Source organism: Puntigrus tetrazona, chromosome 15, assembly GCF_018831695.1.
Source record: "Puntigrus tetrazona isolate hp1 chromosome 15, ASM1883169v1, whole genome shotgun sequence".
Taxonomy (NCBI): domain Eukaryota; kingdom Metazoa; phylum Chordata; class Actinopteri; order Cypriniformes; family Cyprinidae; genus Puntigrus; species Puntigrus tetrazona.
Window position 1 is genome coordinate 8,823,975 of NC_056713.1, and position 16,232 is coordinate 8,840,206.

Here is a 16,232-nt window from a genome sequence, read left to right on the forward strand (position 1 = left end):
AGCGCAAGCTAAGAGACAAAGTCTGAACCGACAGTCATGTAAAGTGCGGCTAGAAAAAAGGTAAAGAAAAGTAAATGTCACAAATGCCATAAAATTGGACAGTGGGCCAGAGTATTCTACAATAACAATAACAAGTCAGTGAGAGAGGTAACAGAATGTCTTCAGCAGCCTTCATACTGGGTCAGCAGCCATCTGGGTTCAGTTTACAATGCAAATGGACTAGAGGAGCAGTGGATGGTACAACTGCTGATAGAGGAAACCCTTATAAAATTCAAAATTGATACAGGGGCTGACTTGAACATAGTGGCAGAAGAGACTTTTAGCAAACTAGTTCCAGCAAAGAGACTAGAGACAGCCAATGTTACACTGGCCAGCCCTGGAGGTAAGAAAACCTGTCTGAGTTAGTTTCGAGCCACAGCAGGGTACAAAGGACAGTAATACCCATTCTCTGCCTATGTGGTCTGCAGATATAATGTCAATAACCTGCTGAGTTGGTCTCTATCAGCTGACATGAACCTTGTAATGAGAGTGGAGGAGACAAATAGATTGGCCACTGAACACAATGATGCGTTTGGGGAGCATGGCACACTCAAAACCGACCCTGTCATAATTCGGGTAAAAGACTCAGCAGTGCCTTGTGCAGTACACATTGCGAGGTGTGTTACAATACCAATGCTGCAAAAAGTGAAAGAGGAGTTGGAGAGGATGGAGGAAAATGGAGTCAGAGCAGCTGAAACAACCAACAGAATGGTGTGCTCCAATTGTTCCCTCTCTGAAGAAAAATGGCAAAGCATGCATTTGTGTGGATCTAAAAAGATTAAATGAAGCCGTAAAAAGAGAACATTTTGTGCTACCTACTGCAGAAGAGATTGTTGCAAAACTGAGTGGTGCAAAATTTTTCTCCTCCTTAGATGCAGCCACTGGATTCTGGCAGATCCCTCTCCTTCCAGATAGCTGGAGACTTACCACCTTTATTACGCCGTTCGGGAGATATTGTTTCAGGAGGCTTCCCTTTGGGATCTCAAGCGCTCCAGAGATCTTGCAGAGGAAAATGCAGCAGATGCTTCAAGGGCTGGACGGGGTAGAGGTCTTTATGGATGACATACTTGTCTACGGGTCTTCCCTGGAACAACACGACTGACGGTTGGAACATGTTCTGCAGAGAGTGGAGTCTACGGGGCTGAAGTTGAATCCTGAGAAATGCACATACAGACAAAGCCAACTTCGTTTCCTGGGTCACTTCATTAACGAGACGGGGGTACGGCCAGATCCAGAGAAGGTGGATGCCATCAGACAGCTGCCATCACCAAAGAATGTGCAGGAATTAAAAAGTGTCCTAGGCATGGTAAATTACCTTGGGAGGTTCATTCCCAACCTCTCAACCATCAGGGGGGGTGCTCTTGCAGCTACACAAGGAAGGTTAGAAGCCAGTAGCATACTGTTCCAGATGCCTTACTGATGCGGAAACTCTATATGCACAGATTGAGAAGGAGTGTTTGGCTAGTGTGTGAGCATGAGAGCAGTTTGAAAAATATCTGTGTGGCTTAGATGAGTTTAAACTAGTGACAGATCATAAACCACTTGTTCCCCTCATTAACAACAGGAGTCTTGACAACGTTCCAGTTTGGTGCCAAAGAACAGGCTGTACAAACAACAAAACAAAAGGGAAAGTAGACATTCAGCCTACACATTCTGACAAAACAGAGACTGTGCCAACCCAAGCAGACAGGGAAACATTTTCTACTTCTAGGCCTGGACTGATACTTACTAGGTCTGGAAGAGTCATTAAACCTATTGCACGACTTGACCTATAAAGAAGTAGGAAGCTTTATGCTCAGGAACTAGTTACACTGGGCAATGGAGAAGTTTTAGAAGATTTAACTGTTCTGTTCATTAGAACAGTAAGAGTTACTCTAAGGATTTGATTTATGTTCGTAATCTGAAAGCATGCTGTTTGCCTTGCTTGATAAGGTTTACTGTGAAGGATTTCGGGAAAAAATGGGGAGATGTCATGTGATAATGTTTTGTTCTGATACCGTTACTTAAAATCGCAGGTACAGAGATCATAGGAGAAGTTGAGAGGGACACTGTATTGTGTGTTGCGGGTTGTTAATAAATGTTTGTTCATCAAAGACGTTACCTTACGGTCCAAACTAGCTTAGCATGCTATTACTTAGGGAATGCATAAAAAATTACTCTTTGTGAGTCTATTGAAGAATGACTGCATTAAGGTAAGTGATCTATGGGGTAGCCTCTGACTAAGACCTGGACTAGCCCAGATGTGACGCGAGTCTCTAAGCAACCCAGACTCCTAACAAACGATAAGTCGAAACTAGGAAGTATTATAGTTAATGATCCAAATTTAATGATAATTAGAGGGATCAGCAGTTACATTTAAATAAATATAACTTAAATCACGAAAGATTGGAGTCAGATAAAATTATGTGAAGGGTCAGAATTAAAATTGGAATAGCAAAATAATAATTAATAAATATGAGTGATTTTTAAAGAGGTGCAAGGAAAAGACTGAACGCGCATTAACCTTCGACCAGGGCCTCTGGATTCCGTTCTTCAGGAAAGGAGGGACCCTTACATTATTAAAACCAATACGCTCACCTGTCAAAAGACTCTGATTTCTAGACCTGAGCGGAACAGACCACAGAGAAGTCTCCTGTGACCTGTCTTGTCAGTATGATTAAATTCTTATGAAAGATAGGACAGACTCGACTTGCTTTACCTAACCTTAGGATAAACAAAATAAGGTAGAAAGTGCAGGGCATTTGAGCACCATAAAACAATACATAAGTGAAGGTTAAAAAAGGTCAGCAAATATGGAATTTAAGTCAAAGACTTTATGGAAATGAAGTCATCAACTGCATTCACTCTTTCCTCTATTCCTTTCATTTAATATAGATTGCGGAAAGACTAAAAACAAAAATATGATCTGGTTATGATTGCTATCGAGGTGTGTCTCTTAACTCCAAATATGGCATAACTGTCTATTTTCTAAAAATAAACATTAACTATAACGCATTTCATAAAATACAACTAATGGCCAGATTTCCGAGAGGTAATGCGTTAAACTGCTGTAATTTCCTCAACCACTGAAAAGAATGGACTTTAGTGCTAGAACTGGTTGTTTGGAACTATTGGCTGCTTTATGCCACTTTACTTCGCATTCCTCTGTTTCAATGGAAGCCTGTTGGGAGTTTCACAACTTTGTTTCTAAATGGCTGTAATTAATTTTTTCTGCATCCCAGGCAAGTTTTTGAGCCCGTGGGTCACGTCTTCAAGCCAAGACCGTTTCAGGCAAGTCAAGACAAACTGCCAGAGCACAAGGAAATTGTGGTAGCAGTTTGCAAAGAAATCAGCGAACCTTCATACCTTTCTCTATTCACACCATGTCTTTTGTCTGTTTTTTATGTTTTTAAAATGTAGTTGTTCACATGTTGCGTACGAAGAGAAACGCGGCTCATGGTGTCATATCCAGCCCCCGTCCATTTTCGCAGCTGTATACAACAAATAGCTGCATACCCAAACTACAGTATGACCGTACCTTAAAGCAGCAAAATTTTAACTTTTAATGAGCGCTTCAGTCAGGCGCGGGCTTTACTGTTTACAGTCACTTCATAGGGATGAAGAACACAGAATAAAGACTTTGGGTGTTTTCCTCTCAGTAGATCTGGAAGAGTTGGACTACAGCTCTCTAATAAAATTGTTTCATTTTGTAATTGTGTTGCGTTTTTTGTGTATTTTCATATGACATAGAAAACACCTTTTGTGGCCCATGGCCCATAAGTTAGACAATAAATGACAAGTAAAGGTAAAAATGTTGCAGAAATTGTATATATTTTAAGGGTTTTTAAAGTGAACAGCCTTAACATAAAGACCTATTTTGTAAACGAGCTGGCAGTAACACAAAGAATGTTAAATGTTATCATTAACAGTTCAATATTGCAGTTGCAAACAAGGTAATTTATATGACAACCAAAAACAACCAAAATAGTCAAATTAATGCAATATTCATTAGGATCTGTATAGTCAGTGTGTCAGTTTTGTCGGTCTGCAGATCTCCAAGCTCCTGATGATTCGGGTACATTTTTTTTCTTTTTTATTAATGCAAGACAAAATACAAGAATATTAAAGAATTATTGACTGGGAGGGAGGTCAAGCGGAGGCAGAACTGAGGCACAATGGAGTGCCAGGTCAATGTAGAAGGGAAGCCATAGTGAAAGCCTTCCAGGGCAGAGCAGGCAAGTCCAAAATCCTCCATGGTTGAACAGACAAAGCAGAAACGCACCAGAAAGTTATAGGTTGTAGAAAACTTATTACAGGTTAAATTTTTGCAATACCTACTTTACCACACAGCGTACAGTACACACATGCATGAAAAAAAAAACTACTGTATTTCATGAAAAAAAAACTAATTTTCTGAAGGTTGTAGTATGAACAGTTTGCCAGACCAAAACTGCAATAAGAACAACAGTAAAAACAACCAAGAAAAAGCAGGCAGGATGACAGATTAACATGGCATCAATGAACATCATACTCACCAACATTTATGGGTTTGCCTGAACAAGTAGGCAAGGACCGTAGACAAAGACAAACTTTTTTTTTTGACAAATTGAACCCAATAATTTGTGTTTCTGGTTTCAGGGCCTCGACTTAATATTAAAGCTCAACCATCTGACTGCTCCACCCAAGCTCCATTCACACTTGCTAGTGTGTATTGCAGTGTTTCCCAGTTTTTTTTAAAACTTCCCACAGATTTAGTTTTCCAAGTCTTGTGTCAAGACTTGTTTTTGCATTAATTAGCATACAAATGACGTCCTTACACTCAATTTGCATTTAGACAAGCTTGGGCACTTACAGCTATGAACTGTAGCATACTGTAATATGACTGAATGCCCAATAAAGCTGTTCGTTATATTTTCGGCTGTCATAACAAGTCTAAATACTAAACAGGACCCATTAATACCACACAGGAATCACTTTGTGTTTTATTCAGTGATCAGGGAAAAACTGGAGGAACTAGTAAACGTTATCATTATTTGATCCAAAAAAAAAAAAAAAAAAAAAAAAAAAAAAAAAAAAAATGCAGCTTACCCACTTACCTCCATTTGTTTTTTAAAGCAGTCTTGCACAGTTAAAAATGGCGGGTGCACCAAAACTGAAAACATTATTTTATAGTCAAGATGGTAAACAGATTATCTTTTTAACAAGTTGACTTACATGTTTGGATTATTCGGAAATCTGTTATTTAATTTGCCGTAACACCACTGCTCACAAACAACGGCCCAGATAGCACACGTACGTCTGCAAGATGTCCATTAAAGATCTCCTGATCTGGAAAGCATCTGCTGTCTACAAACGACTGGCAGATGTCTTACAGATGTTAGTTTTACATTCACTTTAAATCATAAACATCTTAAACACATCTTATAGACATCTAATTGACATTTCAAAGGAGCCGTCCAATAGACGTCTTGCAGATGTAAATGCAGACATCAAATAGATGTTTCCTAGATTTACGTGTGCTATCAGGGGAGACGCCAGAGTTGCAATTTCAAAAGTATCATACATTATCAACAAAAGCTTTTTGTCAAATGCACGACAGCAACGTTCAAGGGTTTCCTTAAAAATTCTTCAGTTACATTAAACAATGTTAAGGTCACAAAAACGTCTTAATTTTTAAGATGTCTTAAATTTGGGGACAAAAAGACATGAATTGCTATATAGATTAAAATGAGAATTAAACTTCAAAAACTGAAAAACCTCTGTACATTTGTTTGTTGCCCATTTTTATATATAGAATATTATCCTGTTTGATGCTGTAAAGCTGTTTTGTTTGTTTGTTAAAAGCACTAAGCACTTTTATATAAATAAAAGTGACTTGACTTACATTCATTTGACAAATTGCGTCAAATTTATAGAAATGACTAAAAAACCTTAAGGGACTGGATTACATTTATCAGCTGATTTCGGTGGTTTATGATCTACATGGACCCTGCCTCCAGTAGTTCTTTAATCAGACTTAAATTCATTTTTACGAAAAAAAAGTGAAAGCTCACACTCACACTGGTTGTTTTTGTTGTTGTTTTTAATAGCTTTTTCTGTCTTCAGGTCTTTTCTTGTGCCTCAGGTCAGAACACAGCTCATTCCCTTTAATACTGGGGACAAATCAAAATTGATTGTGTATTTAAACCTATTCTGACTACATTTTACACTTGCATTTTATTTTGGAAAGTGATGAACACATAGCATTAATGTATTTTTTATATGCTTATTTATATTACAATTGGCGTAGTATTTAGGGTTAAAATCGGTTACATTTTTCTTTTTAAATTCCAGTGCAAAGAGGCACATTAGAAGCGTTACATGTATGGCTGTTAAATTTGACCTACATAATTGCAGTCATAATAGCTTATTTCTATATTTATGTTTTGCTTTAAGACATTAAGTTTTGCTTCTTTTTTTTTTTAAATGTTGAAATTAAAAAATATTATACTCACCCAGTAGGTATTATTTATATTCATATTGTTGAGGGAAACAGGAAGTTTTTCCGAATTTGTAAGTTCGCCTTGTTTGAGTAGTACCTTGTATTGTGAACACATTTTGTTTGTTTAATACCGATTTATCAAGAAGAGACCAAACAGAATATTGTATTCTTTTATTTGATAAGTATTTATAAGATATACAGTGCACATAGTAATGTATTCACTTTATTAAATAGTAGAAAGACCACCATTGCATATTTAAAAGTATTTTATTGAGAAAAGACATTAAGTATGACATATGTAACATTTAGTTAAAGCATAGCCAGAGATGAAAGAATAGGAATGTTATCGTTGAGTGAGTTCCTGACGCAGAGAAGACAACATCTTAGAAAGACCTTCGTAGAAGAGCAGAACTGTCTTTTTATAGTGAGCTTCTTGAGAGGGAGGTCTCCAGCTGTATGGGACTTTCCCAAATGTGACGACTTGAACCTGTAGCCTATAAAGGAGGGCTGCACTTAGAAGTGAGCCAGAAGTTAAAGTTCCACCTCTGCGACACGTTTCTCCGTTTCCTGACAGCCTCACCACGACGCCTCCGAACGACCGAGCTCGCCGATTACACAACTTTGTTTTTATTTCTAATTTATATTAGTATTTTATTTGTAATTTAACCTATATATAATAAAACTATATCTTATTATAATCAATAAGCTCGGCTGCCAAAAGACAAAGCAGAACAGACCACGGAGAAGTCTTCTGTGACCTGTCTTGTGAGTATGATTAAATGCTTCTGAGAGATAGGACAGACTTATTTGACCTAACCTGAAGATAAACAAAATAAAAGGTAGAAAGTGCGTGAGATTTGAGCACCATAAAACAATAAGTGAAGGTTAAAAAAGGTCAGAAAATATGAAATCTAACCTAATAAAAAACACAAAGACATCAACTGCATTCAGGGAAACTCTCTCTTCTATGCCTTTCATTTAATTTAGATTGCAGAAAGACTAAAAACATCATCTGGTTATGATTGTTATCGAGGTGTGTCTCTTGCTAACTCCAAATATAGCATAACTGCCTAAAATAAACATTAACTATAATGTGTTTCATAAAATACAACTGATGGCCAGATTTCCGAGAGATAACGTGTTAAACTGCTGTAATTTCCTCAACCACTGAAAAGAATGGACTTCAGTGCTGGAACTGGTTGTTTGGAACTATTGGCCACTTTATGACGCTTTACTTCGCATTCCTCTGTTTCAATAGAAGCCTGTGGTAGTGTTGCAACTGTTTCTAAATGGCTCTAATTAATGTTTTTCTACATCCCAGGCAAGTTTTTGAGCCTGTGGGTCACGTCTTTAAGCTGCGACTTGTACAGTTTCAGGCAAGTCAAGACAAACTGCCAGAGCACAAGGAAATTGTGGTAGGAGTTTGCAAAGAAATCAGCAAACCTTCCTACTTTTCTCTATTCACGCTGTGATTTTTGTTTGTTTTGTATGTTTTTAAAATAAAGTTGTTCTACGAAGAGAAACGTGGATCGTGGCGTCATATCCAGCCCCGTCCATATTCGCATCTGTATACAACAAATAGCTGCATACCCAAATTACAATATGACCGTACCTTAAAGCAGCAAAATTTGGATTTTTAATGAGCTCTTTAGTAAATGACAAAAAATTAAATGTTATCATTTATATGACAACCAAAAACAACCAAAATAGTAAAATTAATGCAAGATTCATAAGGATCTGTATAGTCAAGGCGTCAGTTTTGTCGGTCTGCAGTCGGTCTTTAGATCCCCAAGCTGCCGACGATTCAGGTACGTTTGTTTTTTTTTTATTAAATGCAAGACAAAATACAAGAATATAACATAACAAAAGTGAACACAGACACAGGAACACAGACACGATGAGGAACAAACTTCACAATAAGAGAGAGCTCAGGGTGAAGTGTGCACTGAAGTTCATGGGCACTCCAGCTGCTGAACTTAACATAGGGCCCCCACCGAAGAGAGTCTTCCAGACACCCCTAACCAGAAATAGGCTAGAGATTAAGAGGGAGGTGAAGCAGAGGCAGAACTGAGGCACATTGGAAGGCCAGGTTCATGTAAAAGGGGCCTGGCAACTGAGGCATGGGACTATTGTAGTCCTGGAGGATGGACTTGGGCCATGGAGCAAAAGCTGAGCTGGGAGTTACAGCAGCCCAGACAAAGCTGGGACTCTCCAGTGCGGAGCAGGCCGAACCTGGACTTTCCAGGGTGGAGCAGCCATAGCGAAAGCCCTCCAGGGCAGAGAAGTCCAAAATCCTCCATGGTGGAACAGACAATGCAGAAATGCACCAAGGTGGTGCAGGCGGAGCTGGAGCCCACAAGAGCAGTGACAGCAGAGCGGGAGCACACCGTAGTGGTTACAGGGTGGGGCAGGGTTCCAGGACGGAACATGTGGGATTGTAACAGAGAGGTTAACATTGGCCTCTGTTGCCAAGACATTACATTTACAATGGTTTCATTTTGCAAGTTCGCAGGTGACCTTCATAGTTGTGACTGGGCAGAACAAAGACTCATAAATGGCTTCTATAGCCGTGACAGGATGGGATAGAGATGCAGGAACAGCCCCCATAGCTGTGTCAGGACAGGGTGAAAGTTCATAGACGGCCTCCTTAGCTGTAAAGGGACAGGGTGACAGTTCACATATTGCTTCTTTAACAGTGATGGGACAAGGTAAAATCAAGGGCAAGACAAGGACTCGGGGATGGCCTCCATGGCCATGACAGGGCAGGACGAGGCTTTGCAGATGTCCTACAATGGATCTGCGAAACAGGTCGACACCCCTACGGGTTTTGCAGACTCTGGGGATACATCTAGAGGATCTACGGCATAAGCCGACACCTTGAGCGGTCTTGGAGGAGATTTGTGGGCAGATGAGGCCTCTGTAGCAGGCTGGTGGACAGGTGAGGCCTCTAGAGGAAAGTGTGCGGCCCACACTCTCAAGATAGCAACCACCATTACAGGGAGCACAGAGGATAAAGGGACACACTCAGATGTCTTTAAATAAAGATTTGAATTATCAGGTGATTTTGGCCATCAATCTAAGAAGTTATCTGAAGCCACATTGAAGTCCCCTCCAAAGATTAAAAAAAGATTTGGAATACTTGGTTGGTAAACTCAAAACACGTTCTTCCACTTGATCAATTTCTCAAATATTAAAGTTAATACCAATATAATGTGAAATTGTAAGACAAATATACTGGCCATTTGGGTATCAAATATGTTTTCTTTTGCCTTGATATGTGAGTAAAGGGGAGTTGCTTAGAAAAACGTTGTGGTGACATAGGAAACAGAAAGTATTAAGTTGCTATACATGTTGTGCTCTTACACTACCAAGATAACATGTTTGCAAGATCTGAAAAAGCTCTTGATCTGGAAAGCATCTGCTGTTTACAAACATCTGGCAAACGTCTTTCAGATGTCAGTTTTACATGCATTTTAAAAAAAAAGTCGATAGATGTCTTTGACATCTAATAGGAGATGTCCAATAGACGTATATCAGATAAGCACACAACCTAAATAATACGTCTTGCAGATGTAAATGCAAACATGTAATAGAGGTCTCCTACATATGTGTGCTATCAGGATACTGAAATGAAGGAAAATTACTTATAAATTTGAAAAGTAATTAAAATAAAAAAAGCTTTTACTTTTATATTTTTCAGTGTTTGAGAAACTTTTTTTTGCTTTACTGGAAGCAATTTAAAATAATGTTAAGTTATAAACACCACTTCTGTAAGGATGCATTCAAAGGTTGCATGCATAGTGTCCTGCTTGCTTTTCTGAAATGAGACATCCTCTGTGACATACACAGTCATCAAAGGCAGCCTCCAGAGGGCACAGCCTATTACATGTGGAACAGCGACATCCACAGTTTGGTTCCAATGTCTCACGATAAACTCACGATAGCTGTTGTTAAACTCTCTAAAACTACTTGTAACCCTTCTTTTACCCCAAGGGGTTAATTTAATATTTGTCCCAGAAGAATCCTGGATCCCCGGCCATTTAGATGGTGAATTAGGCCGGTATTTTCCTCTTTCCCTTCGTTTAATTTATATAAACTGAGTTTTCAATTTGCCAATATATTAACTTGCCAAATTCAATAAAATACAAATTTACAAAGAGGTAAAGAAAAAAGAATAACAAAGATTTATTGTTTTACATATGCAATAACTCATTTGGAGGACAAAAAAAACAAAAATAATAATCAGACATTATAGAAAAACCAAAACAACCCCTTTCTGTGTTCTGAACCAAAAACCAAAATAAAGTACACGAAAACTCTTTCCGGATCACCCTTGAGAAAACTCAATCAAGTACAGCATGTCAGTATTATATGCACAATAGCTTCTCATATGCAAATCAACTCAAACGTTCGATCGTAAACGTTGGGGCCCAGTTCGTTGGTGCACTTAAAACAAGTGATGAATTCAAGATAATCCTTAACGGAAACAAGGCACTTACGTTCTTCCGATGAGTATTTGTGAAACAATCTTCTGTTCCTCACGCACTCCACGTCCTGTCACGATCCGTCGGGAACACGAGCTGAACGCAACCGATCCACTTCCAGCGATGAAGCACGCAACTCTCCTCAGTCCCTCATGCACCAAGACGTTTGGTTGATTCACAAAGAGAGTTCCAGAGTTTAACTGTCTCTATAGCCGCCAGGCCAACGTAACACACGGCATGTTGAAGTGATGACTCGCGGGATAAAAAAAAAACTCAAATAAAATTAGATACACTTTAAATAATAACACAAAACCAAACAAGAATCGTAATAAAACGCTTTGGGCCTTATATTTTGGTAAATATAACAGTCTCCAAACGAATTACAAACTTTTCCCCGACAACAGGTCTTAACTGAAACGCCACTCACACCATGTGCGATACCTTTTCCTCATTTTTAGCTAATTTGTTACGTTGCTAATGACGTGACTCACGCCACAACGTAACATTAAGCTTAACAGTCATTGGCTGGCTTTAGCATACCTACATTGAACGCACTTTTTTTTATTTGACACAACCCGAACACAACTATGTTTGTTATTTGCTATTTTCCCAAATAAAAAAAATAAAATACATTAATACTCCAAAAAAATCGTATGTCTATTAAGTTTTTTTTTTTTTTTATGTCTGTAAGATGACAAATTTTCAGTTTACATAACCATTATTATGTGATAGGATATCTTGCTTATGATTGTGTCTTGATAAACATTTTTTCTCTCTTTTTTCTGTTTTTGTGTAGGACCGAAAACCAGTATCGATTTACTTCACAATCTCTGGTTAAACAAACCCAGTGCTTTTACCCTGTATTACTGAGTGATTGTTTTAAGCTAACTTGTTAAACAGAGCTAATCCACCATGGCACGGGAACAAGACTACTATGCTATCATGTATGGGCTGGAGGAGCTTGATTTTAAAGGGAAAGCAGTGCCCAGTGATCTTGTACTAATAGGTGAACATGCCTTTCCACTTGTCATGAATCCAAGAGGTCAGGTGCTTATGGCTGCATCTCATTATGGTCAGGGACGTGTGGTGGTGTTTGGACATGAGCATTACCTAGAATGTTTCCCTGGCCTGATGGAAAATGCTCTTAAGTGGCTCATGCCACGTAATGGTGATGCTGCCATTGTAGGGATTCAGAAGAGTTTACGTTCGGTAGCTGAAAACTTAAACCACTTTCCTGTTAAGACAGAGCTAGGAGACTTCCAGAATAGATTTGCTATATATATCACGGATGCTTACAGTGTTGAGAATTGTGCAAAGGATCTGATCGCTTTCATCAAAGCTGGGGGTGGCTTAATCATCGCTGGCCAGGCCTGGCGTTGGGCTGCTGCCCACCCGCAAAGAAACACTATAAGGAACTTCCCAGGAAACAAAGTGTGCAGTGTTGCTGGAATTTACTTCTCTGAACACTGTGGAGAAGTTGGCATCATTCCTGTTCCAAGAAACATCCCTTGTAGTTGGCTTGCTTTATCGTAAGTTCAGCAGACATTCTTAATTTTTTCCAATTCTTTAAGAAACATACATTTCACCAACTGATTTTTAATTGTTTCTTTTCAGTGTAGGCAAGGACTTTAAAGATGACCTAGAGTTCCTGCTAGAAGGTGTGTCTGAGTTTGATGTCCAAGGTGAGGCTATAGCATCTGAGGTGATGGTGCACGGACCATTAGCATTTCCTATTGCAGTCACTCCAGATGGAAAAGCATTCATTGCTGGTGCCTATTACGGGCAAGGTCGAGTAATCCTGGTATCGCATGACGTCTACATGAAAAAGGACTCCCTGTCCACTTTTCTGATCAATGCTATCAAGTGGCTTGAGGAGGGTCGCAAGGGTGTTATCGGGATTGTACCCAAACTAACCGCAGCCCACAAAGTACTGAGCAAATCTGGTTTAGCTTGCCAGTTGACTGGTTTCAGAAAAGATCTAAGCATCTATGTTTGTACTTCATACAGTGATGCCCAGTGTGCAGAGATCCAAGAATTTGTTGCTGAAGGTGGAGGTCTTATGATTGGGGGTCATGCCTGGTATTGGGCCGATACCAACTGCGGGTGCAATGTGATGACTGATTATCCAGGAAATCACATTCTCAATAAGATGGGAATGAGTCTCTTGGGCAGCACCTTGTGTGGAGGGTTATACAAAGCTCCAGAAATTGAGCATAGTTGTAAAGAGGGGTACCACTTTCGTAGCATGCTGCATCGGTTTGCTGAACATGCAAGCCTGGGGCGAGAACTGACTAATCAAGAACAGAGCTGCTTGAAACAGCTGGGCAATGACTGTGCCAGTTACCTTGACATGCGATGCCATGACAGTGCCGACTATACTTCAGTGGTAGGGCTTCTTAGTGACATAGTGAAGAAAGTAGGTGTTCCACAAGTGTGTAGTAACTGCCCTGTTGAAAGTGCCAAAGACCACCTGATGCTCCGCATTGGATCTGAGGTGTACAAGGTGTCACCCGATCCAGATGCCCTTCTTCCATACATCATTAAAGACAGACCTAACTTTCCAACTGTGTCTAATGCAAGAGTTCGGGTTACTGCCAACACTGGAGGTATGAAAGTTTTCCCACTACATATTATTTCTTGTTAAGGTTTCAAAATACTTGAACACTTTAAAATAAACATGTACTCAATTGTTTCAGGTTGTGAAGAATGGTTAAGCACAGGGTTATATCTTGCCCCTGGTATGAAGACATACATAGCAGTACCTCCAGAGATTGTTGGGAAAAACTGGCAGGTGATGAATCAAGTCTACACATTTATCTAATCAAGGAATTGTTGCTGAATGTAGTATACTTGTCCTGATAGAAAAAACTTTATTGCTCATAGGCATGTTAAACTCTTTATGCAGGTGCAGCTTGGTTGCCAAACAGATAATATTGGTGAATTAAAGGTTCTGATACGAGCTCCTGTGGTCCATGAACGATTTCCTTTGAACACAGAAATGGTCCAAATCTGCAATCTATGGGGAGGGCTCATCTACTTAATAGCACCTCCTCAAAGCAAAGTGGATGGGGTGGAAATTGTCGTGCAGGATTCAGTACAGGCTCCATATTTCAAGTCTGGTAAGAATTCTGAATGAGCGTGAATGAGTTTCTGTTCAAAACAATACACTAACTTGTTATGTCCCTTAGGAGAGACCAGTGTAGATGAATGGGTAAACAGGATTCGTCAGGCTCCCGCTCCCTGGGCGGAGCTTGAGTTTGAGAACATCATCATGACACTAGAATCAGAAAATATAAGGAATCTGGACCGCCCCGACGAGGTGGCAAAATTTTGGGACACCATAATGAAAAGCATAGCTAACCTGGCAGCAAGTCCTTCCAAGTTTCCCCGCAAGGAGCGGTTTGTTGCAGATGTTCAGATCTCTAATGGTTGGTGGTATTATCTTTGTTAAAATAAAGAAAGGTCACTATTACAATAGAATCACTTAATTACACTCCCACTGTCCTGGTGATAACACTGTTCCGCCTTCTCCCCTTGCAGGTTTCATGCATGCTGGATATCCCATCATGATGCACTCCACCTCTGCCCCAGATCTAGTAAATGTACAGGAAGCCTATAAAAGTGGTATTTGGGGGCCCATTCACGAGCTGGGCCATAACCAACAGCTTGACGTCTGGGAGTTCCCTCCACACACCACTGAGTGCACTTGCAACCTGTGGTCAGTGTACATACATGAGGAAGTGCTGGGTATAAATAGGTCAAATGCTCATCCAGACATGACTCTAAAAAAACGTCAGACTCGTACCAAGAAGTATTGCAGTGGTGGTAAGGATTTAAAAAGCTGGAGTAAGTGGACCGCACTCGAGACATACATGCAGGTATGAACATATATAACATATTTCATATAATTATCATGAAAAATACAATTATGTAATAACCAAATAACATATTTATACCTATTTTATTCAACATCATATTAAATATTTTTCCAGCTTCAAGAAAAATTTGGCTGGGATGCTTTCAAGAAAGTTTTTACTGCTTACCAAGATATGAAAGGAGTGCCAAATGACAATGCAGGCAAGATGAATCTTTACGCTGAGACCTTCTCCAAGGTGGTCAACCTGAACCTTTGCGCTTTCTTCAAATCGTGGGGTTGGCCCATCCAGCCCAGCACGCACAAGAAAATCTCTCATCTCCCTGAATGGAGTGACCATCCTATGGTCCAGTATGCATAAGAACATCTCAGATAGCTTTTAACATGTAGTGTCGGTTTTAATGTAGCTAATGGGTAAGATTAAGTATAAAATGACATATTCTTAGCTTTAATGTAATGTAATGGAAATTAACGTTTCTTATTTAATTTAATAAGTACGTAAATGGACAATTGATTCATGTCATGTAAAGTTATAAAATAATCAGAGCACTTGCTATTAACTAAAGGTGGCTATAGGCTAGTAGAATAGAATTATTTCTATAAAAGCATGCATTTTATATACAAACCATGTAGTGTACATTTTATAAATACAAAAAACTTCATGCACTGCATTTGGCATGGTATTTTGTAACGGTGTGTAAGAATAAATCATATATATGACTTTAAAGGACTCTGAATGGTTAATAGTTTTGATGTGATTTGAAAATACAAAATTAAGCCCTGTTGCTAATGCTCAAGAGATTTATTAAATTCATGTGAATGCATTGGCCACTGAACAGCTCATTCACCGGTGCATCAGAGAATTACTCAAGGAAGTTGACCATTTCATCTAAGCTGCGTTCTACAACAACTTCTCAGGGGATTTAAGGACACTTTCCTTCAGGAAAACTCATTTTAAACCTATATTTTCTCTAAGTACACAGTACTACCTTCTAACATTAAATGTACAAACATAATAACATCATTTCAGTCCCTAAAAATGTCAGCAGGCATAGTAATCTACTTTATTAGCTGTTTACCTGCATGATGTCTATTGGGGTTTTAAGTGTCCATGGTCACAGTCTGCTGCTGTGTGAGCTCATACCCATCTTCCATTTCACTGGACTATGAGGGATTCACCAACTAGCAAAGCATCATAGTCAGCGAAACAACAATGTAAGGAGCTGAATCAAAAACCTGTAAATGCAATAAGACTAATCTGACAAGGGATATCCAAAGGAATAAAAGGACTTCAAAAGAGAGTAAACAACACCACCCCTCCCTGTTGCTTTTATGACACCCTCCTCACCTCTGCTCTTCCTGCTTTCCCTCCTTC

The 16,232-nt window shown here is 39.3% G+C and overlaps 1 protein-coding gene across 1 annotated transcript; it reads left to right on the forward strand.

Moving 5' to 3' along the window:
* The first annotated feature begins 7,018 nt into the window (after positions 1-7,018).
* Positions 7,019-15,942, forward strand: LOC122359549 (TRPM8 channel-associated factor homolog). The gene is made up of 8 exons (XM_043259876.1): positions 7,019-7,264; positions 11,780-12,512; positions 12,598-13,589; positions 13,680-13,774; positions 13,889-14,102; positions 14,172-14,411; positions 14,524-14,861; positions 14,976-15,942. Exons 2-8 carry the CDS (start codon positions 11,896-11,898, stop codon positions 15,216-15,218), a joined length of 2,739 nt encoding a protein of 912 aa, XP_043115811.1. The 5' UTR covers positions 7,019-7,264; positions 11,780-11,895; the 3' UTR covers positions 15,219-15,942.
* Positions 15,943-16,232: the final 290 nt, after the last annotated feature.